This window comes from Quercus suber, unplaced genomic scaffold (assembly GCF_002906115.3).
Source record: "Quercus suber isolate HL8 unplaced genomic scaffold, Cork oak 2.0 scaffold_130, whole genome shotgun sequence".
NCBI classification, from domain to species: Eukaryota; Viridiplantae; Streptophyta; class Magnoliopsida; order Fagales; family Fagaceae; genus Quercus; species Quercus suber.
In genome coordinates, this window is record NW_027069593.1 from 1,317,693 (window position 1) to 1,345,063 (window position 27,371).

At 32.9% G+C, this 27,371-nt stretch overlaps 3 protein-coding genes across 3 annotated transcripts; 2 read left to right on the forward strand and 1 right to left on the reverse strand.

Moving 5' to 3' along the window:
* The first annotated feature begins 13,828 nt into the window (after nt 1-13,828).
* On the forward strand, nt 13,829-18,019 carry LOC112005567 (GDSL esterase/lipase At5g45670). The gene is made up of 5 exons (XM_024037884.2): nt 13,829-14,137; nt 15,597-15,721; nt 15,821-16,063; nt 17,156-17,411; nt 17,533-18,019. The coding sequence occupies exons 1-5, from the start codon at nt 13,897-13,899 to the stop codon at nt 17,754-17,756; spliced, it is 1,089 nt and encodes a 362-aa protein (XP_023893652.1). The 5' UTR covers nt 13,829-13,896; the 3' UTR covers nt 17,757-18,019.
* A 5,564-nt stretch (nt 18,020-23,583) lies between these two features.
* LOC112005926 (GDSL esterase/lipase At1g29670) lies at nt 23,584-24,473 on the reverse strand. The gene is made up of 2 exons (XM_024038257.2): nt 24,192-24,473; nt 23,584-24,070 (listed from the first exon to the last, which is right to left on the reverse strand). Exons 1-2 carry the CDS (start codon nt 24,454-24,456, stop codon nt 23,847-23,849), a joined length of 489 nt encoding a protein of 162 aa, XP_023894025.1. The 5' UTR covers nt 24,457-24,473; the 3' UTR covers nt 23,584-23,846.
* A 1,240-nt stretch (nt 24,474-25,713) lies between these two features.
* On the forward strand, nt 25,714-26,961 carry LOC112013811 (GDSL esterase/lipase At1g29670). The gene is made up of 3 exons (XM_065776230.1): nt 25,714-25,984; nt 26,092-26,338; nt 26,480-26,961. The coding sequence occupies exons 1-3, from the start codon at nt 25,733-25,735 to the stop codon at nt 26,692-26,694; spliced, it is 714 nt and encodes a 237-aa protein (XP_065632302.1). The 5' UTR covers nt 25,714-25,732; the 3' UTR covers nt 26,695-26,961.
* The last annotated feature ends 410 nt before the right edge of the window (nt 26,962-27,371 follow it).

Consider the following 27,371-nt stretch of genomic DNA (forward strand, 5'->3'; position numbering starts at 1 on the left):
AAATACATTTGCGACGGACTATTGCCGTCGTTAATATATTTTTTTCAACGGCCAAAAGTCATCGTAAATACTTAGATTTTCGTCAAAAACAAAAAATCTTAGTGACCATTTACTTTTTTTCAACGAACTTTGACCATTATCAAAAATTAGTTACCACGTCTCTAATAAATTATTTGCAACAAAAAAGCTTCATCGAAAAAAAGAAGGCCATTTATAGTACTTTAATTGCAACAAAACAATTATGTCTAAAAAGAAACACTTGAATTACATGAAAGTAAATAAAATAATATATAAATTACAAACATACATCTCATAAAAAATTCTCCATTCAAATAACAAGTACAAATTCATAATTGTTCAATACTAATAAGTGAATAATGCAATAAAAATGAAAATATTAAAAGGTCTACAAAATAGCATGATGTTCAATAATAAATGAAATCTATGTTATATCCTTCACTAAACTTGAAAGTATAAGTATTAGAAGACCAGTCATCATCCAAACCAGTTTCCTCTACTTGAGAGTCACCTTCCTCCTCAAAGTTATCTTGTGTAATTATTCACACTACGATCTCCTCCCTAACATTGGTTTGCAATATTTTAGATTAAAGTGAATAAATATACAAAAATTATAACTACACAAATTTTTATATTTACAGTAAATAATAAAGAATTAACAAAAATATATTCATTTAAAAACATTACCACAATTACTATGATAAATGACAAAACATTAAAAATAAATCCTTACTACCGACACAAACATTGCATCTATCATAAATCCTTACTACTATCAAGAACCTTGTAATTCTCCTATGAATGAGACCTTTCAAGAATACATCCGCCACCAATAACCACATTAATGGTATATCCCCATCACTCTTAACAATATATCCATCACCACAACAAGTCACATAAAATTATATATGCACCAAGAATAACAATTAATTGAAAACTATAACGAGCAAATTTATCACTTATTTCAACAACCTCAATAAAATAGAAAAAAAAAAATAATGTTGGTTATATTAGAAAAAAATTATATGTATAATAGGTGCTTGCATATAATTAAGACTAATCAACAAATTGGTTGGGACCACCAATACACACAAACATTATAGTATGATCTAGTACCAAATTGTCAAGAACTTTGCTTACAATACGAGATTGTATATTATGAAAGAGATATATCTAAACCAAACCCAAAATTTAGATAAAATAAGTCTTTACCATGATAGATGACAAAACATTAAAAATAAATCCTTACTACCGACACAAACATTGCATCTATCATAAATCCTTACTACTGTCAAGAATCTTGTAGTTCTCCTATGAATGAGAACGTTCAAGAATACATCCGCCACCAATAACCACATTAATAGTACATCCCCATCACTCTTAAGTCTTAACAATATATCCATCACCACAACAAGTCACATAAAATTATATATGCACCAAGAATAGCAATTAATTAAAAACTATAATGAGCAAATTTATTACTTATTTCAACCAAGGTTGTGAAATCCGAATCGGACCAGACGGTCTGAACTGGTTACTCGTGACCCGAGCTCCAACCCGGTTCTGAAATTAATTAGGAAAAACGTGTGCTCCAGGAATAGAACCAGCGATCTCCTAGTAGTTTTGCACCTTTGTCCAACACGCTAACCACTGAATCACTAGGCTTCCTTGTGTTCTTCTTGAAACTTATATTTTATTTATTTTAATTCTACAAGATTAATTGTTTTGGATTTAATTTTATCTTTATAGTATTTTCTATTTTTATTTTTGTTCAAGAATTATTCTTTCACATCAATAAATATGAATATGAAAATTGTAAATTTATGTTAAAAATGATTTTATTTTAAATTAAAGTGCATTTTTTATTTGAAAGAATAAAGAATAAAATTTTTTAAAGCTTGTTTATATTTATTATTTTCTATTCACTTTATAAAAATAATGAAAATACATTTGAAAGTTGTTTTAATTGCTTAATATTTTTTTTAAGGGTAAATTTTCATATTTTTACACATTTAATACATTTATTTGTATTTTAATTAATATTAAATTAATTTTGACATCATCACGATTCGACCTCAGTTGGACCTTGGTCTGATCTAAAAAACCTTGAACCTCTCCCTTCTCTGGTTCTTTGAATGGTTCGGGTCTGAAAACCTTGATTTCAACAACCACAATAAAATAGAAAAAAAAATGTTGGTTATACTGGAAAAAATTATATGTGTAATAGGTGCTTGCATATAATTAAGACTAATCAATAGATTGGTTGGGACCACCAATACATACAAACATTACACTTTGATCTAGTACCAAATTGTCAAGAATTTTGCCTACAATACGAGATTGTATATTATGAAATAGATATATCCAAACCAAACCCAAAATTTAGATAAAATAAATCAACCAACAAATCCATTTACTAATCCACTACATTAACAAAATAAATCAAAATATAAGTGTAAGGACCAAATTTGAATTCCTAGCCCAAGGTATGAATAGATTTGGCCCTCCGTTTGTTGATCATCCAAGCCACTACTTAAGTGCTTGTCCCATCAGACATCTTCTCTAACTCTCTGTGAGTTGGGATAGCCAAGGCAGCACTGTTCAGGGGTCTTATTTACATAAATGCGGCCAGAAAGTTAGCTGTAGAACATTTAATGCAGTGGCAGTGGCTTTTCCTTAGATATTTTTGAGCTTCCATCCCTCTTGTGTGTTTACAATACACGTCCCCGTCAATAGGACATCCTGGACGATCATCTTGAATGATAGGACATGTATTTGATCTGTGTTTTACTTATCCAAGGAGGTGAGCCTCCTCGGATTACCTTTTCCATACTCTCCGTTTGCATCTTATTCATGGGACTCGAAAATTGACATTCTCATTACTATTTATTGGTTCTCGGACTAGTCAACCTCCTCGGACAAAGCTTAAGGCCCAATATACAATTTTTTGGGCTCTTAACCCTACAATAAGGATTTAAGAAAACTAACTTGGGTTATAGAGGTGGGAAATTTTTCTTCTTCTTTATTTCCTTAGTGAGTGAACTATAGTGTTAGTTTTTAGTAAGCAAAAAGGGAGGCGTGGGATTGAAAAAAGAAAAAGGGGGGCGTGCTTGTTTTTTAGTGAGAGGGAGAGGGAGGGAACTAGGAGGTAGGGTTTTGTCATTTTTTTTTTATAAAAAAAGTTAAAATGATATTGTGCGTGTGTGTTTTTTTAAACAACAATATATAATGTGGGGCTGGGTTTTTACAGCAATGTGACTTTTCTTTTTTTGGTTTTATTTATTAAAATTATGTATTTTGTTTATGACAACCATGTCACTTTATTTTTTTGGTCACTTTGAAATATCACTTTTATTTGTAATTATTATTATTATTAATAAAATATAGAAAAACTATGAAATCTCACTTCTTGCAATTTTTTTTTTTTTTTAGCAAGTGTTCTTTTAAAAAAGTCAAGGAAATATAACCTCAATAATGTTTAGGTGGATTTATTTTATGGAAATATAACCTCAATATTCAAAATAAATAAAAATAAACTTTGTGTATTTTATTTGGCAAAACCACTCCATTTGAAGGGAAAAAATATTTTCCACTTGACATCCCATTAACCAAATTTTGTTAAATTAATATTAAGAATGTTGTGTACTAATCTGCTCGCAAATTTCCAAAATTATCTTATTTCATAATTAAAATTTATTGATTTCAATTTTTAATTAAAAAGTATTTTAAAATATTTAGTATGGCATTTTTTTAAAGTTTTCAACGGGTTGTGGAGAGAATTGTCATTGCAAGTATTTTGGTGCTTGATAAACTTTGCATTATTATTCTAAAATTTTCATTATTGTATGTACTATTCATTGTTAAACTTTGATAAAGAAAATTTCATAAAAAAGCATGATAGTTGAAAAAACCCTAAAATACAAACCAATACTCAAAACCCACTCAAAACCTCCTTATTCAACCTAATTTGATTCTACCGAGTGGTTATAGACCCAACTTTGATGGTTGACCATGTTAGATCAAATATTGACCAAATTTTTGCAAACTTTGACTACTCATTTCTCACAATCTAACCATCTAATTGTTGTCATACTTCGCCAACACCAATGTCTCACCAAATTGTTCCAATCCAATAGTCAGATTTTGGATTTGAGTCTAGAGCATTATGGATATGTGTTGTTGTACCAAGACACCAAAAAATTTTGATTGGTCATGTTCTCCTAATCCAACCATTTGATTGAGCTCAAAATCTATTAAAACCAATATTTTATCCCACTCTTTCAATCTAATGGTCAAATTTTTAATCTAACTTTGTCACAAGATGGATGCATGTCATTGTATCCACCTATCATGAAACTTCAATCAATAAAAATATACAACACTCTTCCAAGAAAGTCATAAACTAAATAAATATTACTAAGAATTGAGAAAATGACCTACAAAATACAACCAAAAACCTGCAAAAATGACCCCAATGGATTTGCACATGACCTTTGACTTTGCCATTTTTAAACTTGAAACTGATAAAAGCATAAAAACCCAAAAAACCTTAAAACACTAACCAATATCCAAAACCCACTTAAAACCTCTTGATGTACCTAATTTGATCAATTCCAGTGGTCCTGGAACCAACTTTGAAGTTTGACCAAAGATTGACCAAGTTTAATAGACTCTGACAAAGTTTCACAAGATTTGATTACTCTGTTCTCACAATTTGGTCGTCTGATTGTCATTGTAATTTACAAACACAGATGTTTCACCACATTCTACCAATCCAATAGTCAGATTTTGGATCTCCATCTGGTTGTATGGTGGACATGTGTTGTTGTACCCACCCACTGGGAAACTTTGATTAACCCCGTCGACACAATTTGACCATCCAAAATGGCTAAATTATGCCATTAAAGCTAGAAAATTATCAAAATACCCATAAACTTCTAAAGTGATGAAAGTGCCCCTAAAAGCTTCAAAATAAATGACCAATAGTTCCCTTGAAAGTTTTTTTTTTTTTTTGCAATTTTTAAAATTAAGAAAAGAATCTAGATTTTTAAGACAAAATTGAGGAAAATTTACCATTCAAAGAAAATAATAATTTTTTTATGGCCATATGTATGTTGGAAATCACCTTTATTGTGACAGATTTACCTTACCGTCACTAATACCTTCTTTTCTTAAGAAAGTTTTAACTATTGATGACCAAAATGTTCTCGCAAATAACAATGCAATATATAGTGATGGAAAACAATCATCAAACACATAAATATTAGGGCATGAGTTTCGCCCTTTAAAAAAATTACCATTGTCACGGCTTAGACCCATCGCAAATATTATTTATTGGGAGGGATCCAATTCGATCATTAATTAATTCTTTCTTTTAAATAAAATTAGTTATTTATGACAGTCAGCATGTTCGTCGCAAATACAAACTCAATTACAAAAAAAAAAAAATTAATTGCAATGGATAAATATCGTCATAAATATTGTGAAAAGTAAGGAGGAAATTTTCCCTCCAAATATTTTCCCTTTTTCGATGGCTTCATGGTTGTCACTAATACCCTCTTTTATATTTACGATGGAAGAATTTTGTTGCAAATTATAGCACCATAAAAAATATATATTTTGTATTTACGACACACAAAGCTGTCACAATGTTAATAGTTCCGACGGTTTTTCTTCGGTCGTTGTAAATAACCCTATTTTATATTTATGGTGGAAGAATTTTTGTCGCAAATAATAACACCATAAACAAAATTATGTTTTGTATTTTCGACGCACAAAAGCCGTCACAGGTGTTACTAGTTCCGATGGTTTTTATTTGGTTGTTGTAAATAATACTTTATTAGTGATGAACATTTTTATGCCATCGAAAAAAGTAAGGCGGGAAAATTTCCCTCCAAAACAAATCATATTTTACAAAAATAATAGTCATTTTACAAATCATTTTGCGTCACAAATGTTTTAATATTTGATGAGTAATTGTTGACGAAAGAGACTTGCCGTAAAAAAAGCTAGTTTTTTTGACAGCTTTTTGTAGTTGAAAGATGTTTCGTCGCAAATAACAATCTTTTTTTTTTTTTTTTTGTAGTGTTGCTGTTTGAATGATTACATTTAAATTGACAGGGCTTAGATTCTTTAGTTCCACAACCACCATGATACGTGTAACTACTTTGATGTGGTTTGGAGTCCTTTGTTTTAGGTAATTGTTATTAGTGTCCTCTGTTTTAGGTATTTGTCATTGTCTTTGGGAAGATCTCTATTGTAACATTATGATTGTTGGTTAGTTTAGATTGCTTTTCAATTGTGAGTGGGTCCCTAGCATGTTGGGTTGTTGTGCCATAGTATCCCTTCATATTAGGAAGAAGTCCTTGTATTTTGTTTTTGTTGTTATTAATTGTTGTATTTTAGCAGTAATACAATAATGAATGAATCATCAAACAATTAATTTTGAGCTAAGTCTCGAGAGGTCAAGGTTTTCTTAGTTAAATCCAATTCTTATCTTTATTTTCCCTATTTTTATCACCAAGTCTTTGGGAAGATCTCTATTGTAACATTATGATTGTTGGTTAGTTTAGATTGCTTTTCAATTGTGAGTGGGTCCCTAGCATGTTGGGTTGTTGTGCCATGGTATCCCTTCATATTAGGAAGAAGTCCTTGTATTTCGTTTTTGTTGTTATCAATTGCTGTATTTAAGCAATAAGACAATAATGAATAAATCATCAAACAATTAATTTTGAGCTAAGTCTCAAGAGGTCAAGGTTTCCTCAGTTAAATCCAATTCTTATCTTTATTTTCCCTATTGTTATCACCAAAAAACCATCACAGTTAAGGATACTGTCTTATACTTACCGCACCACCTAGATCTAATTCTTAATTTCTACTTTTTAGTTAATCTTGATTTCATTCTTATTAAATAGTATGTACTCCGCAAGAAATGGTGAAGCTTATAAAGTGAGTATTGTATACAATGTACAAAAGTGCAACATTATCTTCGATAGTAATCACTATATATATTTGTTTAGTTCATCTTTTCGAAGACGGAATAGTAGCCTAGTAGGAATATTTGACCGACTTGGAGTCTTCAATATTATAAATCGTAGGTAGAGATGAAAATTTAATTTCTGACTTCGCAATTATTTATTTATTATTATAAGTGAAATATTCTACGAAAAGCGGCATACTTGGAAAGACCATTACTCATAAAATTGATATATAATTCATTTAATTGAGGCAGAAATTTTTAATTCTTTAATTTTGTGTATTCCTTTGGATTCTAATTCTAAGAAACTTATTGGCTCTTGCTTGTGATCAATCATCACTTTTCACATGGAGTGAATTGATCTTCATTATAAAATGTGTTTGAAAACAAAAAGTACCCTTAAGAAACATTAAATAGACACTCTTAAATAGTTATTTTCACGAAGATAAGATGTGTGTGTGTCTATAGTTGTTCTTAGATTTTGAAGTTTTTTTTAGGGTCCTGTTAACAGGTGCCGCACAACACCTGTTAAGTCTGCATGATTTTACTAAATTAGCCTGGGAAATCAAGATAAACAACAACACATTAATGATGTGTGTCAGGCGGCATAAAAAACAACAAAAGCAAAAATGCAAAATTCACCTTCTAAGTTTCACAATTTTTCATTTCAGTACTCTAAGTTTGCATTTTGTCATTTTAGTCATCTAAGTTTTGAACTTTCTCAATTCAGTCTTCTGTTAACTCACCATCCATATTTATCATTAACTCCCAAAATTACACTGTTTTGGTTGTAATTTAATATTTATTTTTATCTTATTATTTATTTCTTAATTAAGAAAAACCCCATAAATAATTTCATAGTTCTCTTGCGCTCTCTATTTTGTTTTGTTCAAAAAAGCAGTTTTGAACTCTTAGCCATGGACGTGAGTATGACGAAGTTGGATTACTATGAGGACAAGTTGAAACTTCATTCCAATGCTACACTCCTCTCCTACATCAAGGTAAGTCATCACTGTTTTTTTCTTAGCTTCCCAAACACATCCTTAAAAGAAAATTTAAACAATTTTTTTTTTTAAAAAATTTTGAAGAGCGAAGAAGATGGTTGACACCCTTTAATACTAGAGTCAACGATCTTTCACCCACAAGGTGGAGGTCAACCTGCCGACACTAGCTTCATCCAATTAGCCGATTTCGATTGTGAATTCATTATTCAAGATGTACACTCCAAAGACGGAATTGTTCAAGATTTACTAGGAAATCTCTTGCTCTTCTTCTCACCCTGGGTCTCTCCTTATCTGGTTAGGCTAGGGATTAAAATTATTCTTCGGATGAGGTGGGGGTGTCTAACATGGGTTATTTTAATTTTTGAGGTATCTTTTTAATTAACGCTTTTTTAAATTGAGAAAAAAAAATTATGGCTAAAATAGTGTAATTTTGGGGAGTTAACGGCAAGTATGGATGGTGAGTTAACAAAAGATTGAATTGAGAAAGTTCAAAACTTAGGGGACTGAAATGACAAAATGCAAACTTAAAGGGCTGAAATGAAAAATGGTGAAACTTAAAGGGTGAGTTTTGCATTTTTGCCAACAACAAATAATGCATGCTTTTACTTAAATACCTCTTCAACCATTTTTACCATCTCCCCTGTCTGGCCATCCTTTGGTTTCTTCATTCATCCTTATCTTTTGATTTTTTTCCCCTTTCCTACATGGTTGTGTTAGGCGCAACATAAAGCTAACATCAACTATTTGTTGTTATTATTATTATTATGCTTTGGCCTCCAAAAAAAAAAAAAAAAATTTAAAAAGAAATAAGACTCCTAAATTCAAATATTCATGAGAAGGAACATTTAAAGAAAAAATTTATCTAAAAAAAAATAAAAATACATAGATAAAATTAGTGGCATAGTAAAAAAAAAAAATTTCAAAATAAACTTATATATTTAATCTTTTATAAACATACATGGCTCTGGTTGGATTGGGTTAACTGGTTATACTTAAATATGTTCAATCTCTTGCAAGTACTCTCTTTTCAATATATATTTTTAAAATTCACACAATATGCCTAAATATATTCCAAATTTCTAGATTCATCAAAACCAATTCTCAAAAATAAATCAAACTTAAAATTAAAATAAGGGTAACAAAATAAACTTAAAATTATGGTGAGTTGCTTTGAGTCAAGCGAATTGAAAAAATTATTAATTCAAACTGACACAACTTAAGACTTAGATTACATCCTTCATATATATTTCTTTTACTTTGTCTTTGAATTGTAACTAGGAAAAAGAATCTTTCATTTTTCTCTTATTTATGTTCATTTGTTTAACAAATAAACCAAAATTAAGCCAAATTTAAGCTTGACTATTAAACGAGCTAAGCTCAAACATGATAATATATCTATGAATAAGCTTGTGAACATGATAAAAGTTTTATAGTTTATTATAATTAATAATTCCATTCGTAGTAAAATTCATTGATTTGTGAAGGGGTAAAAATAGATAGTCAATGGTTTTACTATATATGAGAAAGGCTAAAGTGTATAATACACCCCTACAATTTGGGATCTTGTAATTTTTCTCCCTAAAGTAGGGCTACTTTAGTAAGACGACTAAGATCGTGCATTTTCAGGATTGTAAGTAGGATCGGTAAAATCTAACTGATCCTACATTCATAAAAGATCTTACTAAAAACCCAAAATTGCTTTAGGTTGGTTTAAAAAAACAAAAACCCAATCAACCTAATGGATAGAAATAATCCAATGGGCCTTAAACAATGCTGAAGTGTTGAAAATACCTCTATGTAAACTAAAAATATCAAAAACAAATTTCACTTTAAATTACAAACTTATTCCATATAGTCTTAGTTATGTGGGATCAGAAAATGATTATCTTCCTANTAATGTATGATCTTACTAGCCACATTCACCAACCTCTCCATAATCCTATTTAGAATTCCGATTTTGACAACATTTCCTAGCATGTCCATGACATTTGGGTTTAAATCCTCTCTCAACCCAATCAATTATATTTTGCCCCTCTTTTTGTAACAATGAACATGGTCATCTTAGGTAACCGTTGGGATTTGACTTTGTCTCAACTAATTTAATAATATTTTCTTATTTTTGGTTCACGTTGTTCATAACTTTTTTTATTTTCGTGTGATCTTACTAGCCACAATTCCACCAACCTCCCATAATCCTATTTAGAATTCCGATTTTGACAACATTTCCTAGCATGTCCATGAAATTTGGGGTTTAAATCCTCTCTCAACCCAATCAATTATATTTTGCCCCTTTTTGTAACAATGAACACGGTCATCTTAGGTAACCGTTGGTATTTGACTTTGTCTCAACTAATTTAATAATATTTTCTTATTTTTTGGTTCACGTTGTTCATAATTTTTATTTTCGTGTTTTTTTTTCCTTTCTTCTTCTTTTTTTCGCCCCACCTTTTGTCCTTTTCATCTTTTATTTATTTATTTATTTATTTTGTTTCTTCTATTCAGTGTTTGTTCACTTCATTGTTTTGGGTTTTGTGTGTGTGTGTGTGCTCATCTCACAACTAAAAACCTAATATTAAATTTAAATTATTATTTATAGGTTTTAGTTGTGAGATGAGCACAAAAAAAAAAAAAAAAAAAAAAAAAAAAAGAAACAAAACATGAAGAAGAAACGAAAAAAAAAAAAAAAAAAAAAAAAAGATGAAAAAGACAAAAGGTACGGCGAAAAAAGAAGAAAAGGAAAATAAAAAACAAAAAAATAAAAAAGTTATGAAAAACGTGAACCAACAATAAGAAAATATTATTAAATTAGTTGAAATAGAGTCAAATGCCAATGGTTACCTAAGATGTCAATGTTCATCATTACAAAAAAAGGGGCAAAAATGTAATTGATTGGGTTGAGAGAGATTTAAACCCCAAATGTCATGGACATGCTAGGAAATGTTGCCAAAATTGGAATCCTAAATAGGATTATGGAGGTTGGTGGAATTGTGGCTAGTAAGATCATACATTTTTAGAAGAAAAAAAAAAAACACTAGTAATGACTTTGCTTGTTAAATAATCATATAAATTATGAATTCATTTATAAAAAATAAATAAATAATAAATAAATTGCATAAAAAAGATTTAATTCCTATTCCATCAATTGATGCATCTATCCTAACGAAATAAATCAGTAAATTTAAATGCTTATTTTATAGTGACACACAATAGCTAAGCTCACAAGAATACAATTATCTCATTTCTAACAACATAAACATATAATAAATAAATACTTAGGAAGATAATCATTTTTTGATCTCACATAACTAAGACTATATGTAATAAGTTTGTAATTTAAAGTGAAATTTGTTTTTGATATTTTTAGTTTACATAGAGGTATTTTCAACACTTCAACATTGTTTAAGGTCCATTGGATTATTTCTATCAATTAGGTTGATTGGTTTTTATTTTTATTTATTTATTTATTTATTTTAAACCAACCTAAAGCAAATTTGGGTTTTTAGTAGGATCTTTCATGAATGTAGGATAAGTTAGATTTTACCGATCCTACTTACAATCTTGAAAATGCATGATCTTAGTCGTCTTATTAAAGTAGCCCTACTTTATGGAGAAAATTACAAGACCCCAAATTTTGGGGGTGTATTTTACACTTTAGTCTCTCTCATATATTGTAAAACCATTGACTACCTATTTTTACCCCTTCACAAATCAATGAATTTTACTATGAATGGAATTATTAATTATAATAAACTATAAAACTTTTATCATGTTCACGAGCTTATTCATAGATATATTATCATGTTTGAGCATAGCTCATTTAATAGTCAAGCTTAAATTTGTCTTAATTTTGGTTTATTTGTTAAACAAATGACCATAAATAAGAGAAAATGCAAGATTCTTTTTCCTAGTTACAATTTAAAGACAAAGTAAAAGAAATATATAGGAATGATGTAATCTAAGTCTTAAGTTGTGTCAAGTTTGAATTGATAATTTTTTCAATTCATTTGACTCAAAGCAACCCACCATATTTTTATGTTTATTTTGTTACCCTTATTTTAATTTTAACTTTGATTTATTTTTGAGAATTGGTTTTGATGAATCTAGAAATTTGGAATATATTTAGGCATATTATGTGAATTTTAATAATATATATTGAAAAGAGAGTGCTTGCAAGAGATTGAACATATATAAGTATAACCGGTTGACCCAATCCAACCAAAGCCATGTATGTTTGTAAGAGATTAAATATATAAGTTTATTTTGAATTTTTTTTTTACTATGCCACTAATTCTATCTATGTATTCTTTTTTTTTTTTAGATAAATTTTTTCTTTAAATGTTTCATCTCATGAATATAACAAATGGTTGACGTTACCTTTATGTTGCGCCTCACACAGCCATGTAGGAAAGGGGGGAAAAATCAAAAGATAAGGATGAATGAAGAAACCAAAGGATGGGGGAGATGGTAAAAATGGTTGAATGGGCATTTAAGTAAAAGCATGCAATATTTGTTGTTTTTTATGCCACCTTACACGCATCATTAATGTGTGTTGTTTTTCTTGATTTCCCAAGATAATTTAGAAAAATCATGTAGACTTAATGGGTGCTGCCCAACGCTCGTTAACAAAAGTCTTTTTTTTTTTTTTTAATTTAATTTAATTTAATTTAATTTTAAGTTCCTTTCTTTATTTATTTTAAGGAGTAAATTGAAAGTCATTTGACTCTTGTTATGGGTAGTTTTATGAAAGGGAAATAATATGTCTACAACATTTTTACAACAAATTCTAAGTGGCAGATTGTTACTGGTTGTTATTATTTGGGCAAAAAAGTAATCTTAGTGTTAGTTTCAAATTTGAACCAATAACAACTAACCACCTGTGATTTTTTGTAAAAATGTTATATACATAGCATCTCTCTTTATGAAATCAATGAAAATGGGATTATTTTTCAATTCTTTTTGTTAGATTGTGTATAAGAAAATTTTATATGGTGGAAAGCAATAAATAAGGAGAGAGAGAAAGAGAGAGAGAGAGAGAGAATGCTAGTATTAATTAAGTAATAAAGTAGAAAATAATAGCATTTAGTAGTTGTTTTTAACAGTTAGATATCTTAGAAATCTATAGTGTAAGAGGTGTAAGTTTATAAGAGTTACACTAGGTGTAACTCTCTCTCTCTCTCTCTGAGAGAGAAAGATATATATATATATATATAAAAAAAAAAAAAGAGAAGAAAACCACTAAAAAAAAATTGATAACATGATAGTTGCGAAAAACCTCATTGAACTCATGCGCTTATATATAAAAGAAGGGTCATGCTAACAAGTACCCTAAGAGCACTCGTTAATAATTCATTTTAAGAAAGTTTTGATACAACTTTTATGGAAAATGAAAAAAGCTGTCAAAATATTACTTACTTTTTTTTCATTTTCTATAAAAACTTTCTTTAAATGAATTATTAACTAGTACTCTAAGCGCACTCGTTAGCATTTTCCATAAAGGAAAATGCATTTTCATAACGATTACTTTGGCCATCATTAATGCATGATTAAGAAGATAATGATAAATTGATTAAAGGGTCATTAGCAAAGACTACTACTGATAACCGACAATGCATTTTGCTATTTACAGCACTTCGAAGTTTGAAATTCCAAATCCAATATATTTCATTTCCCACAAAAAATTTATAGCAAAGAGGTGTCAGCGCCGGCATTATATCCGTGTGAAATAAATGCTTCTACCAACTCCCTTAACTGTATACCAAAACCATGTGTACTTTTTTTTTGGTCACTCCCCTCTATATATACTTATCCATAGCTTTTAAATTCCACACTCATACACAGCAACTATTAAGTTCCTTCATTCTTTTGCTTTACATTTCTAGGTGCTTTGCCTATTTGGCAATGGAGTATAACAAGATGTGGGTTGTGTGTGCAGTAGTGTTGGTGTTGAGTTTATGGTATAGGGTAGAAGGGGATCCCCAAGTACCTTGTTACTTCATTTTTGGGGACTCATTGGTGGATAATGGCAATAATAATCAACTCTCATCTTTGGCTAGATCAGACTACCGGCCTTATGGGATCGACTTCCCCGGTGGACCGTCTGGAAGGTTTTCCAATGGGAAAACCTCTGTTGATGTGATTGGTGGGCCCCCTCTCTTTCTCTAAACTTAGCTTAAAAACGAAAACGTTTTTGTTAGCTAGCCACTAAAGCGATTAACTTCTTGAGAAGTTGTGATTAGAACAACATTAATTTTATATTGTTTACTACTAACATAATTTTTATACACTTAATATGATATACCATTTCATTAGTTTTGAAAAAAAATTGCCTTTTTAGGTTTGTTGTTGGTAAAAATGACAGTACCCTTTTAGGGGAACAACAATGTATTTGTGTTTTCTTGTCTTTAGTAAAGAGCAAATTATCATGTTCTAGAGGACACATGGTGACTATTCAAACTCATTTCATGCTGAATATTTTTCAAGAAAAATCACCATTGTAATGGGCACATATGATTGCTTATATTCATTGCTAAAAGAGGGGGAAAAAAAAATCAATGAGTTAATCGAGTGAAGCAGTCAAATTGTTTCTTCATTTCTTTTTTCCAGTTTCTAAACTGACTTTAAATTGAGAAACTTATAAAGGATATTTTATTTCTCAGTTCGTACTTTTCAGATTTTACTGTATCCTTTGTACGCCGACAAAGTAATAAGATGGCCCACTCTCTAGCACGTAAGGCAAAGTCTTTAGCTTTTATGATTGTCTGGATGAATAATGTACCACCAGATGTTGTATTAGCTCTTCAGGCAGATTTGACTAGCCTGTCTTAATAAAATGTCTTTGTCTTGTTTCAAAAAAAAAAAAAAACAAACTGACTTCAAATTGTATATCTTTCTACCATAAGTCCTATTTTGGTTCCTTTTTATTTATTATTGTTATTTTTTGGCCTGAAGAGGATTTTGGGTTGTCTTTTTTTAGTTACTCTAATTACTGTTAGTTAGAATAGAAAATAATGGTTAGCCATATATGAATGAATATTTGGGTGCACGTGTGCATTGATTAATCCTTTAATAAAAGCATGTGTTATTCTCCATTGTAATCGTAGTTTTTGTCCCAAATTAGTTAGTAATTTATTGTACCTATCTTGAGCTGTGTGCCGGCCTAGTTACGTAACTTACGTTGCGCATGATTTTTGTACATGCATTAAATATGAAATTGAAGCTTTTATTTGGAGCAATGGTCACATCAGCAATTATGAAATTTTTTATCAAATGTTTTGTGATTATATTTATATATAGATATTCTCTTTTATTTTCCTTCACAAAAATATTAAGGGGGAAAAAGTAAATTTTGATAGGGAAACTTTTTGCTTCCAGATCTGTATTCATTAAATTATGACTCATAAAAAATGTCCTTAACCTATATTAATACAAAAACATTACTTAAGAAATAGTTATGTGAATTGGGAGTAAGGTTGCTACCATGCAATTTTTTGAATGCGATATTTTTAATCAAAAATTACACCAAGCTTAGTAATTGAACTCATAATATTTGAGTATACACCATGTTGGAAATCTAAAAATACTTTTCCGTATCTACACAGCTGAGCTGTTGGGTTTCAATGATTATATGCCTCCCTATGTAAGTGCAAGTGGCCGAGACATTTTGAAAGGAGTGAATTATGCTTCTGCAGCTGCTGGAATTAGGGAGGAAACTGGGCGGCAACTGGTAACTATTTTGATGCACTGTCTTTTTTAACTAGCAAATATGACTTCATATCGTGTTATATACATGTAGTTCACCTATGTATCCCTTTTGTCTTTGTAGGGAGGTAGGATTAGCTTCAGTAGGCAAGTGAAAAACTTCCAAAACACAGTCTCACAAGTGGTAAACTTGCTAGGGAATGACTCAGCTGCAAATTATTTGAGCAAGTGCATATATTCAATTGGATTCGGCAGCAACGACTATCTTAATAACTATTTCATGCCCATATTTTACTCAACTGGCAGCCAATATACACCTGAACAATTTGCTGATGTCCTAATTGATAAATATAATCAGCAACTCAAGGCCAGTGCTATATTTCTTTAATTTAATTTTAGAAAATTTTCCTTAATTTATCCATATACTCTATTAACATATCAAAAGCCAATTATTTTTAGAATAAAGTTTCTCTCCAAACTAGTTTAGAGAGAAACCCTACAAACTCATCATATATATTTATATTGAGTGTGAATTTTGAAAATCTAACTGTTAGATTGCATGTTCTTATTACATCCTTAATTCTTACAAAATTTCAAGAAAATCAAAGATTAATTGCTATGTCATCAAATAAATGTTATAATTTCAAGTTTTTGTAATCTAAAGTTGTATTTAAAAAATAAGTTAATTGATCAAATAGTAAATAATATCCGATTTGAATAAAATTTAATATGCATATTAAGAATACAAGGAACATAAAGTTTAACGGTTAGATTTTCAAAATTCATACTAAAAAAAGAAATATATGAGAAGTTTGAAGATTTTTTCTCCAAATTAGAATAAAGTTTCTCTTTAAACTAGTTTAGAGAGAAACTCTACAAACTCATCATATATATTTATATTGAGTGTGAATTTTGAAAATCTAACTGTTAGATTGCATGTTCTTATTGCATCTTTAATGCTTACAAAATTTCAAGAAAATCAAAGATTAATTGCTATGTCATCAAATAAATGTTATAATTTCAAGTTTTTGTAATCTAAAGTTGTATTTAAAAAATAAGTTAATTGATCAAATAATAAATAATATCCGATTTGAACGAAATTTGATATGCATATTAAGAATACAAGGAACATAAAGTTCAACGGTTAGATTTTCAAAATTCACACTAAAAAAAGAAATATATGAGAAGTTTGAAGAGTTTTTCTTCAAACTAGTTTGGAGAGAAACTTTGTTCTTATTTTTATGGTGGGAATAATGGAAAAAGACTATTATTGTTGTCCAAGATATATAGGCTCCACCAGCCATTTACTTTTTATTGGGTTTTGAGGAAATGGGCCTCATTCAGGCCTACCTCATGCATGCACCCTTTATGATAGTTCTAGTTAGAAGAAATTGTTCTCCAATTCACAAAAATATTAAGAAAATTATCTAACACTCCGAAATGTTTGTTTATGTTAAAGACTTTGTATGATTATGGAGCAAGGAAGATGGCCTTGTTTGGAATTGGTCCAATAGGCTGCAGCCCCAGTGAACTGTCTCAAAATAGCCGGGATGGTAAGACGTGTGTACAAAGAATCAATTCAGCCAACCAAATATTCAACAGCAGGTTGAAATCTCTGGTCAAGACGCTCAACAACAATCTCTCAAATGCAACACTTATCTATATAGACTCTTATGGGATCTTCCAAGATATAATAAACAGCCCTTCAACTTATGGTAATTAAATAATTCTCTTTTAGTTAAAATTTTGTGAACTTTGTGCACTGAGTACGACTTTTAATTGTTATTAAAATATGACATGAAATATTCATAGTTCTCTTTCTTTGGTAAATTTTAGGTTTCAAGGTTGCGAATGCCGGGTGCTGTGGAGTAGGGAGGAACAATGGGCTAATTACATGTCTACCTTTGCAAATTCCATGTAAAAATAGGAATGAGTATCTGTTTTGGGATGCTTATCATCCAACTGAGGCAGGGAATGCAATTATCGCCAAGAGAGCTTATAGTGCTCAAGCTGCATCGGATGCTTATCCAATTGATATCCACCGATTAGCCCAGATTTAAAGATGGATCTAATGGGTGCAGCTGGCTCAATAAGATAGAAAGTCCTTGTTATATTTTTCAGTATCACTATTATTGTTGCTATGAGTCTAATATTTTTCTTTTTTATTGATAAGTTGTTATGAGTCTAAGATGTTGTGAGGGTCCTTTTCCGGACAGTGTCCATGCCCAAACTGAAGCAAGGACCCTGGGCCTTTGAATTGTAGAGATAATGTAATAAAGAGAGAGACAAAAATAATTGTTAAGGATCCTTAAAACATTATGAGATATTTCATTACTTTCATTAGTTGTAATTTACAATGTGCTCACTAAGACATGTTATAAAGTCCAAATAAGCTCAAAAATTACTGACTTAGATGGCTATCCAAGCCTCTAAGATTTGTAAGATTTGAATCCCTTTGAATCCAAGTATTTTCTATAGTGGCTGTTTCGGGATATCGGGTGATACTTCTCTTCCTTTTACTATTTTCTTTGAGTTTTTTTTTTTTTTGACAAACTTTTTCCCCTCCATTCCAAAAGTCTTTCCTCAGATAGGGAGTCGAGAGAAGAGTTTCTCAAAGAAATCAGCATAGCACATAGCAGCTCCATCAAGATGTTGCCAAAAATACACCTCCCCTGAACCCACTAGTAAAATCTCCATGGACCTTGAACAACCCTTCCAGCAATGGTAGACCTTCCACAGGCACAAAGAAGCCCAAGAAATTACCATAGGGAGGCCCAAAGCGATAGAAATGGCTTGCAAGGAGGCTGTTGAACTCCAAAAGATCAAAGTGGGCCAAGAAAGCAGGGAGCCCTAAGCCAGGATCTGAAACAGTCACCTCTGAAGCCTCCCCCATTGTTGTGTCTCCACTTATAAGGATTAGTGAGCTTTCAACCCTCTGGATGGTTCGGGGGGTCCCTGCGTGAGATTCAGCAACCTGAGCAGACCCTACAGCTACCTCAGGAAATACGAACTTCTCTAACACCTATGTCAACACCTACAAAAGAAAACATAGTTCAAAAAGGGGGAAAGAACCAAAGAAGAAAGATAAAGTTAAAAAAAAATGGAGAAGTAGTATTAGCTTCCTGTGGTGGAGCTTCCTCCTCTTGCTCCTCTGATTTCTTAGAGGACTCTGTGAAAGAACAAATAGCACGTTGAAGAAGGTAAGGATATTGGGGGCCTCGCCATAGAAGGAAAGGGCAAGGGAAAAGCACAAAAGGGGGGAAAGAAGAGGAAGCACAATAAAGGTGAACAACACGCACCTTCAAAACCCTCTGATTCCAAAGAAGAGGCAGCCTCAAGGGCAGATTGAACACCGGTTTCACCTAAAAGAGAAAGAGAAAATGGGAACTAAAAAAATGAAGAGATGAGATTAAGTATTTTATAAGGGGTGAATGAGGCTCACCTGCTTGTATAGATGGAAACACGCCCCCTAAGGGTTCTTTGCTTAACACAGGTTCAAGTGACACAATTTTGATGGGACTGAAAGTTTGCCCGGGCTGAGGATCTTGGGAAACAAGGGGCTGGGAAGCTTCAGGATCCTGAGTAACCAGGGGAATAGAAGGCAAAATGGGTTGGACACCCTGCATTGGCTGCCCAACTTCCTCAGTCATACCACCACTAGGGGGCTCCTCTCCCATACCTGGGAAAATAGCAGTGGGAGTAGCAACAACTTCTTCCTCTAAAGTCCCACCAGTAGTGGAAAGAGGTACCTCTACCTGCAAAAGGAAAACAATGCATAAATACACAGCACCAGAAAAGGGTGAAAACAAACCAAAAGAGGCACAAATAGAAAAGGGCCATACCACATCATCACCAAATGATTCACTCCTGCCTTTCTTAGGATCTGACTTGCGTTTGGACTATAAGGAAGAAATAATCACTTATCAGTTAAAAGAGAAAAGAAAAGACACTACAACAACAATAATAAGCTACTATAAAATAAAAGAGAGAAGAAGGAAAGAGGCCCTGCCCTTCTCTCTCTCTCTCTACAGAGTCTCCAGTGGTCTTTTATCAACTACGAGTACTCCCAGAGAGTCTTAAGGGAGATTGGGGTACAAAATCAGTGGATCCCAAAGAACCCTAGGCTGAAGTACTCACAGGAACCTGAGAGAGAGAAGACTCTACCTTAGTCTTCACTCGAGTCCTTGGAATTAAAGTATGCCCAACTTTTTTTCCCACTATAAGGGAGCTCACTCTCTTAGGTTCCTCAAAAATTACTAACTGCTTCCGAGATTTTGCGGTCTTTCACTTCTTGGTCTTAAGGCCAGCCTCGGTACCCTCAACTCCCTCTTCAAGATCAGCTTGCTTAACCTTTTCCTACTTAATCTTCTTCTCTTTACCTTTGCCAATGGGAGTGGCAGCACCAATTGCCTCTACTACCCCTCTTTTAATTGGCACACTAGAAGAGGCACCAACAATAAGGTCACATCCTGACCAAGTCTCTGGAAAATCTTGTGCATAACACACCCAACCATCCCTAAAAGCATGCCATTTCGCAAACCCTGTCTTGTTGCTTATGGCAGCAGATACAATACCAGCAATAGGGAGGGATAGGTGCCTGTTAGATGTAGGAGCAGAAAGAATAGTAGGATTAGGAACTCTCTTAATCTTGCCAGAACCAACAAGATCAACAAAAGATTTCTAAATTCTTCTCCAGTAGCCAGCAAAACCACTGGAAGCAAAGACTCCCCTCAGAAAGTTAGGCACAACAAATTGAGGACTTCTCCGTGACCAATAAGAAAAGGCTTGGAGCCTCAAGAATTGGTCTAGAGAAGGGAGAGAAGGCACCAAATTCTTAAACACCGGTGGGATATCCTAATCAAAGCCAAATTGCCGGAGTACCTGGTGTGCTAAGTAATAGTTATACCTGGGGCCACCTGAGGAGGGCACTGGAAGCTATGAAGGACTAACACAAGCCAAGTAGGCCAAATTGCTTTCATCACTAGGACGCAAGTCAAAAGTATTTCCTAGAGAGCTAAGAAAAGAAGCCAATACAAAGTCATAAGCAAACTCGGGGCTGAACTCCCAAGGAGAACGCCAATTTAAGTGCCCTGCTTGATCAAATAATTCAACCAAATTAAGGACACCACCTTTCAAACTAGCCCAAAAAAAGATAATGGATGGCTATCAGTAGAACTACCACATAGACCTTTAATTACATCAAAGGATCCCTGGAACTTGTCTTTTACAAACTTCAAATTTCTACATTTTGCTAAAATAACTAAAAAAGGGTCCCACATGAATACCTAGAGAATGGCACAGTAGAGGGACGAGGTGATCGCATAGCAAAAATTGCCTTCAACGTCATCTCCATGAAGCAGATCCAATTGAGAGTAAACATGGCCCATGAAAATGGGGGCTAGAGGATACTGAGCACCCTGGGCCAATCTTATTGCCAATGGGAAGATAACGGACTTAACTCCGTACCTGGGGTACTTACTGAACAAAAACTTGCTGACCCAAAGTGCCAAGAACCCAACTCGCCTAACTACCTTGTCTTTCTCTCGTGAAAGATTCAAGACCCACCTACCCATTCTGGCAGGTTTCCCACCAAGAGAAGCAGTATGCCTGCCAAAATGACTGAACAGTTTGTCTTCAACTTCAAGATCCTCGTTAGAAAGGCTGATGTCAAAAGGACTCTTACCTCCAAACACCAGAAGGAGGAGGTTATTGACCACATCCTCCAAAGTGATTGTGAGCTCACCAACAGAGAAGAAGAATGTATGAAAAGAGGGGCACCAACAGCGTACCAAATGCCTAAGACCTTTAGCATCTCTGAAACCGTCAAGGTTCTTGGAAATTGCCATGGCTTTCAGAATCCCAGTGCACTCCAGACAGCCCACAAATTCCTCGTCAGAAAGTTCCCTGTCCACCCATATGGGCCAACCAGGGATCTTCCCAGGAACGAAGTCGAAAAAAATAGGAACCGCCTCCCGAGATCTTCGCCTAATCTGGAGATCTAAAATCTCTCTTGGGTCTGGGACCTAAGCGGAACTGGCAAAACCCACCTGGCCAAAAAATACCAGGCGTGAGGGGACGGAGGGGCCTCACCATAGGACACTAGAGGAAAGAATAGGCTAGGGGTGTACCATGGGTCCTATAAAAGGAAAGTCAGGCGCTCCATGACCCCCTGTGACTCACCCTGCGCAAAACCAGGAGAACTCTCACCCTCAGAGGGGTTAGAAGTACGCTCCCTCCTTTTTTGAGAGGAAGAGGAAGCCATAGAACAGAAAGTACACTGGAAGGAGGGAAGTTGAGAGAATGAAGAATACGGAAAGGAGAACAGAGAAGCAAATTAACTAGAAAGGGAGGAGATAAACTTGAGAATGGAAGACATTGGGAAGTAAAAGGAAAATATGACGTAATTGCGATAATGGCACAAAGAGCAGTTGCAGAAGATGATGTATGGAAAGGCGCGCCAGTTGCCAAAAAATTAAATTTTAAAGAAGAGAGTTATTGGCAGTTATTAATGGGAGTTACGGGGAACGTAAAAAATTGGTGGGGAAAGTTTTCACTCCAAAATTCAACTGCCACGTCCTGTGCAAAAGGGGGAGTTACGAAAGAAGGAAACACAACTCAAAAAGTGGACCAGGATACTCGAAGGTAGTGGGAAAGTCAAGATCTTGAAGAACAAAGAAGGGAAACCCTAAAGTTAATCAAAATAGTGAAGAAGAAAGTCCTACGAAAATTAAAACTTTGAATTACTCACGCGTGGGCTGCTGGCAACCCCCGAGCTCAGGGGCTAAATGTTAAGGTCTAAAAAATCATAACACCAAGGCCCAAAAATAGCACAATAGGCCAACTCCATAGAAAGTAATATTAAAGTGGTTGTGCCTACCACAAGGGAAAAGGATGGTAAGCCCAAAAAGATTTGAAGCCCAAAACCCATGAAAGGACAAGCCTTAAGGCCCATGAAATGAAGGGAGGAAAGAAAAAAAGCCCAGCCTATCCAGAATTAGAAAATCAAAGGGAGTCCAGTGAAAGAACTGGGCCGGGATACCTAGAGGCTACCAGAGGCTCAGGATCCTCGGGGCGTACACCATAGCTAAGAGGAGATTGAGACAGTTTAAAAAGAGTACCCAAAAACACAAGAAACAAAGGACAGATGCGTCCTTCTTAATCGCCCTATGATGCAGAAAAGAACAAAAGGCTTGGAAAGTAACAATTCATGAACAAGGGGGTTGGTACCTCAGGCAACCCAGAAAGAAGAACTATAAAGAGAAGTAGCCAAGAAAACCTTCAATCTTGTAGGAATGAATTCGGCTCACCTGGGAAAAATGACAAAATGAAGGACAACCAAAAAGCTGAGTCTGAAAAGGTAAGGTTTAAAAGTCTTGAAGGAAGAGAGATTGGAGGTCAGCCCTCTAAGGACATCCTGGAATGGAAAGTCAGCAAGAAGCTTTTAGGGAAATAGCACCAAAAGAAGAAAACTATGAGAAGCAAGGAAATGACCAGTCATTAGAATGGCTAGCACAACGTGGGCTCTGGTACCCAGGGAAGCAGAGGAGGGGAATCAATGGTACCCCGGGACCATAGAGTGACACTATAAAAGGAAGAAACAGCCAACATTGGTGAGGCATTCGGCAAGAGTGAATCAGAATTAAATCATTGAGAAAAGTTTGTCAAAAAAAAAAAAAACTCAAAGAAAATAGTAAAAGGAAGAGAAGTATCACCCGATATCCCGAAACAGCCACTATAGAAAATACTTGGATTCAAAGGGATTCAAATCTTACAAATCTTAGAGGCTTGGATAGCCATCTAAGTCAGTAATTTTTGAGCTTATTTGGACTTTATAACATGTCTTAGTGAGCACATTGTAAATTACAACTAATGAAAGTAATGAAATATCTCATAATGTTTTAAGGATCCTTAACAATTATTTTTGTCTCTCTCTTTATTACATTATCTCTACAATTCAAAGGCCCAGGGTCCTTGCTTCAGTTTGGGCATGGACACTGTCCGGAAAAGGACCCTCACAACATCTTAGACTCATAACAACTTATCAATAAAAAAGAAAAATATTAGACTCATAGCAACAATAATAGTGATACTGAAAAATATAACAAGGACTTTCTATCTTATTGAGCCAGCTGCACCCATTAGATCCATCTTTAAATCTGGGCTAATCGGTGGATATCAATTGGATAAGCATCCGATGCAGCTTGAGCACTATAAGCTCTCTTGGCGATAATTGCATTCCCTGCCTCAGTTGGATGATAAGCATCCCAAAACAGATACTCATTCCTATTTTTACATGGAATTTGCAAAGGTAGACATGTAATTAGCCCATTGTTCCTCCCTACTCCACAGCACCCGGCATTCGCAACCTTGAAACCTAAAATTTACCAAAGAAAGAGAACTATGAATATTTCATGTCATATTTTAATAACAATTAAAAGTCGTACTCAGTGCACAAAGTTCACAAAATTTTAACTAAAAGAGAATTATTTAATTACCATAAGTTGAAGGGCTGTTTATTATATCTTGGAAGATCCCATAAGAGTCTATATAGATAAGTGTTGCATTTGAGAGATTGTTGTTGAGCGTCTTGACCAGAGATTTCAACCTGCTGTTGAATATTTGGTTGGCTGAATTGATTCTTTGTACACACGTCTTACCATCCCGGCTATTTTGAGACAGTTCACTGGGGCTGCAGCCTATTGGACCAATTCCAAACAAGGCCATCTTCCTTGCTCCATAATCATACAAAGTCTTTAACATAAACAAACATTTCGGAGTGTTAGGTAATTTTCTTAATATTTTTGTGAATTGGAGAACAATTTCTTCTAACTAGAACTATCATGAAGGGTGCATGCATGAGGTAGGCCTGAATGAGGCCCATTTCCTCAAAACCCAATAAAAAGTAAATGGCTGGTGGACAACAATAATAGTCTTTTTCCATTATTCCCACCATAAAAATAAGAACAAAGTTTCTCTCCAAACTAGTTTGAAGAAAAACTCTTCAAACTTCTCATATATTTCTTTTTTTAGTGTGAATTTTGAAAATCTAACCGTTGAACTTTATGTTCCTTGTATTCTTAATATGCATATCAAATTTCGTTCAAATCGGATATTATTTATTATTTGATCAATTAACTTATTTTTTAAATACAACTTTAGATTACAAAAACTTGAAATTATAACATTTATTTGATGACATAGCAATTAATCTTTGATTTTCTTGAAATTTTGTAAGCATTAAAGATGCAATAAGAACATGCAATCTAACAGTTAGATTTTCAAAATTCACACTCAATATAAATATATATGATGAGTTTGTAGGNAAAAAACAAATGGCTTAACATGATTGGTAAAACATAAAATAAAACACAAAAGTGGAAATGAGAATTTGTATTAGTTGTTCTAGAGTTATTTAATAAACTAATTCTTTCTCTATATATAGTAAACATCATAACTAAATATTTTAATTTTTCACAAATCTATATCAATAATCGATAGCTAGATATAATCGAATTATTTTATTCGAGAATTTTTTTTTTGGAAGAATTCGAGAATGATTTTTGTTAATGAACATACAAAAATTAATAATTCACTAATACTTTGTATGGTTATATATTATGTGTACTTTTTATTATGAAATAGATTATTTAGATTATCAATAAATTAAAAATAATAAATTAATAGCTTATAACATTTTACAAACTTACAAAATCTAATCGAGCTTTTGCAATTATATTTTTATACATGTATAAATACGAACATGTACTAATATATATATATATATATATATATACAAATATTCAAATTGAGCCTCACATTTACAAGCTTACTCACAAATAAATTATTATATTTAAATTTTATTTAATCGTTAAACTTAAACTTGGGCTTGGCTTGCCTCGGCTCGTTTAATAGGTAAACGAAAATAATAAACAAACCCTTTCTCCAATCAAGTCCCAGCTATTCATAAATAACCATATGTATCAGCTTTTGTATGAATGCATCACAAGTGATCATCAATACGTGACTAAACTTCTACATGCAGGGTGATTGCATCAGCTTGGGTGGGCAGTTGAAGAATCACTGGGTTACAGTCTCACGCATTATTAAAAAACTAGGAAATAAGTACTCAGCCGTCAAGTACCTAAACAAGTGCTTATATTCAGTTGGAATGGGGAATAATGATTACATTAACAACTACTTCATGCGTAAGAATTACAACACGAGCCACCAGTATACTCCAGAGCAATACGCCAGAGTTCTTATTAGACAATATTCTCGTCAAATAGAGGTCAGTTAGTGGTTTAGGTGCAATATATTCTTTCATTCTTTTCACCTTAATTGTAATATTTTGACAATCCCTGATCAATTTCCCACCTTCCCCTCTTTTTGTTTCAGACTTTGTACCATAATGGAGCAAGGAAGTTTGCACTATTTGGAGCGGGAGTAGTAGGCTGCACTCCAAATTCAATTTCTTTATATGACACAAAGGGCAAAGCGTGTGTAGAAGAAATCAACAATGCGGTCACTCTATTTAACCAGCAGCTTATATCACTAGTTGATAATCTGAATAGGAATCTTACTGGTGCAAAAGCTATATATGTGAACTCTTATCTGATGGGGTCTGGGGATCCATCAGTTCTTGGTACAATTCCTCAAACTTAATTTTGTTCTTTTGTACTGTTTCTTATGTCTCATTACTACAAATTTTTGTAACTATATATTCTAAATCTTTTGAACAAGTATATATATAGCGACTGTGTATTGTTTCCTTTATGCATTTCAGGTTTCAAGGTTGCGAATGTTGGGTGTTGTCCAGTAGACCAATATGGGCAGTGCGCACCTTCCAAAACTCCATGCCAGAATAGGACTGAATATGTATTCTGGGACGCTTTTCATCCTACTGAAGCTGGTAACCGAGTCACTGCAAGTAGATCATACAAAGCATATCTCCCGAACGATACTTATCCAATGGATATTAGTCACTTAGTTCAGCTTTAATCATGGAACCCTATTGGCTATGGTTTTAATATATCATAGAAGAATCTTTTTGAGTTGTTTACAATTCATCACAAACAGAGTTATTAGAACCATGTACCATCCATGATTTTGGTAGTTTCTTTCTATGGTTTTATTCTATAAAAGTTGTCCAAATTAGGACATAGGAAATATCAAACATTTAAAAAAATATTTTTGGGTTGAATCAAACTTTTTTTCCCCCTTTTAGAGCCAGCGTTTCTGTTTCCAGGTGGTAACATGTTCTCGGGTCTCTATTATATGGAACATCTTGGGTATATGGTGTCGTTATTTTAGCACCACTTTAATTAATAAAGCAATACAATTTTAAAGAGATTTAAAAAAAAAAAAATTCGCATTTATTTTCAAATTTTCCCTAATATTTATAATAGAATAGTTTGATCACCAACTCACATAAAAGGAAAACACTAGAGTTTGGAACTTTTATTTTTATTTATATATATATATATATATATAAATTATTGTTGTTGTTAATAGTGAATAGTGAATGAAAATGTGACATTAGTGATGAGTTCAAATAAATACCAGAAAAAATTTGTAATAACAATAGTTTATAAAAATATTGTAAAATAGTTTGTAATTGTAGTATTACTCAACATAAAAATTTAGGTAAATTATAATTTATGATCACAATTTAATAT

Excerpts from the sequence above, each read along its gene's own strand:
- LOC112005567 (XM_024037884.2), top strand. The coding sequence starts at position 13,897 with ATGGAGTATAACAAGATGTGGGTTGTGTGTGCAGTAGTGTTGGTGTTG. Across the intron at positions 14,138-15,596 it reads AACCTCTGTTGATGTGATTG|CTGAGCTGTTGGGTTTCAAT; the intron begins GTGGGCCCCCTC and ends GTATCTACACAG. Across the intron at positions 15,722-15,820 it reads AGGAAACTGGGCGGCAACTG|GGAGGTAGGATTAGCTTCAG; the intron begins GTAACTATTTTG and ends TTGTCTTTGTAG.
- LOC112005926 (XM_024038257.2), bottom strand. The coding sequence starts at position 24,456 with ATGTTAAAGACTTTGTATGATTATGGAGCAAGGAAGATGGCCTTGTTT. Across the intron at positions 24,071-24,191 it reads AAACAGCCCTTCAACTTATG|GTTTCAAGGTTGCGAATGCC; the intron begins GTAATTAAATAA and ends GGTAAATTTTAG.
- LOC112013811 (XM_065776230.1), top strand. The coding sequence starts at position 25,733 with ATGCAGGGTGATTGCATCAGCTTGGGTGGGCAGTTGAAGAATCACTGG. Across the intron at positions 25,985-26,091 it reads AATATTCTCGTCAAATAGAG|ACTTTGTACCATAATGGAGC; the intron begins GTCAGTTAGTGG and ends TTTTTGTTTCAG. Across the intron at positions 26,339-26,479 it reads TGGGGATCCATCAGTTCTTG|GTTTCAAGGTTGCGAATGTT; the intron begins GTACAATTCCTC and ends TATGCATTTCAG.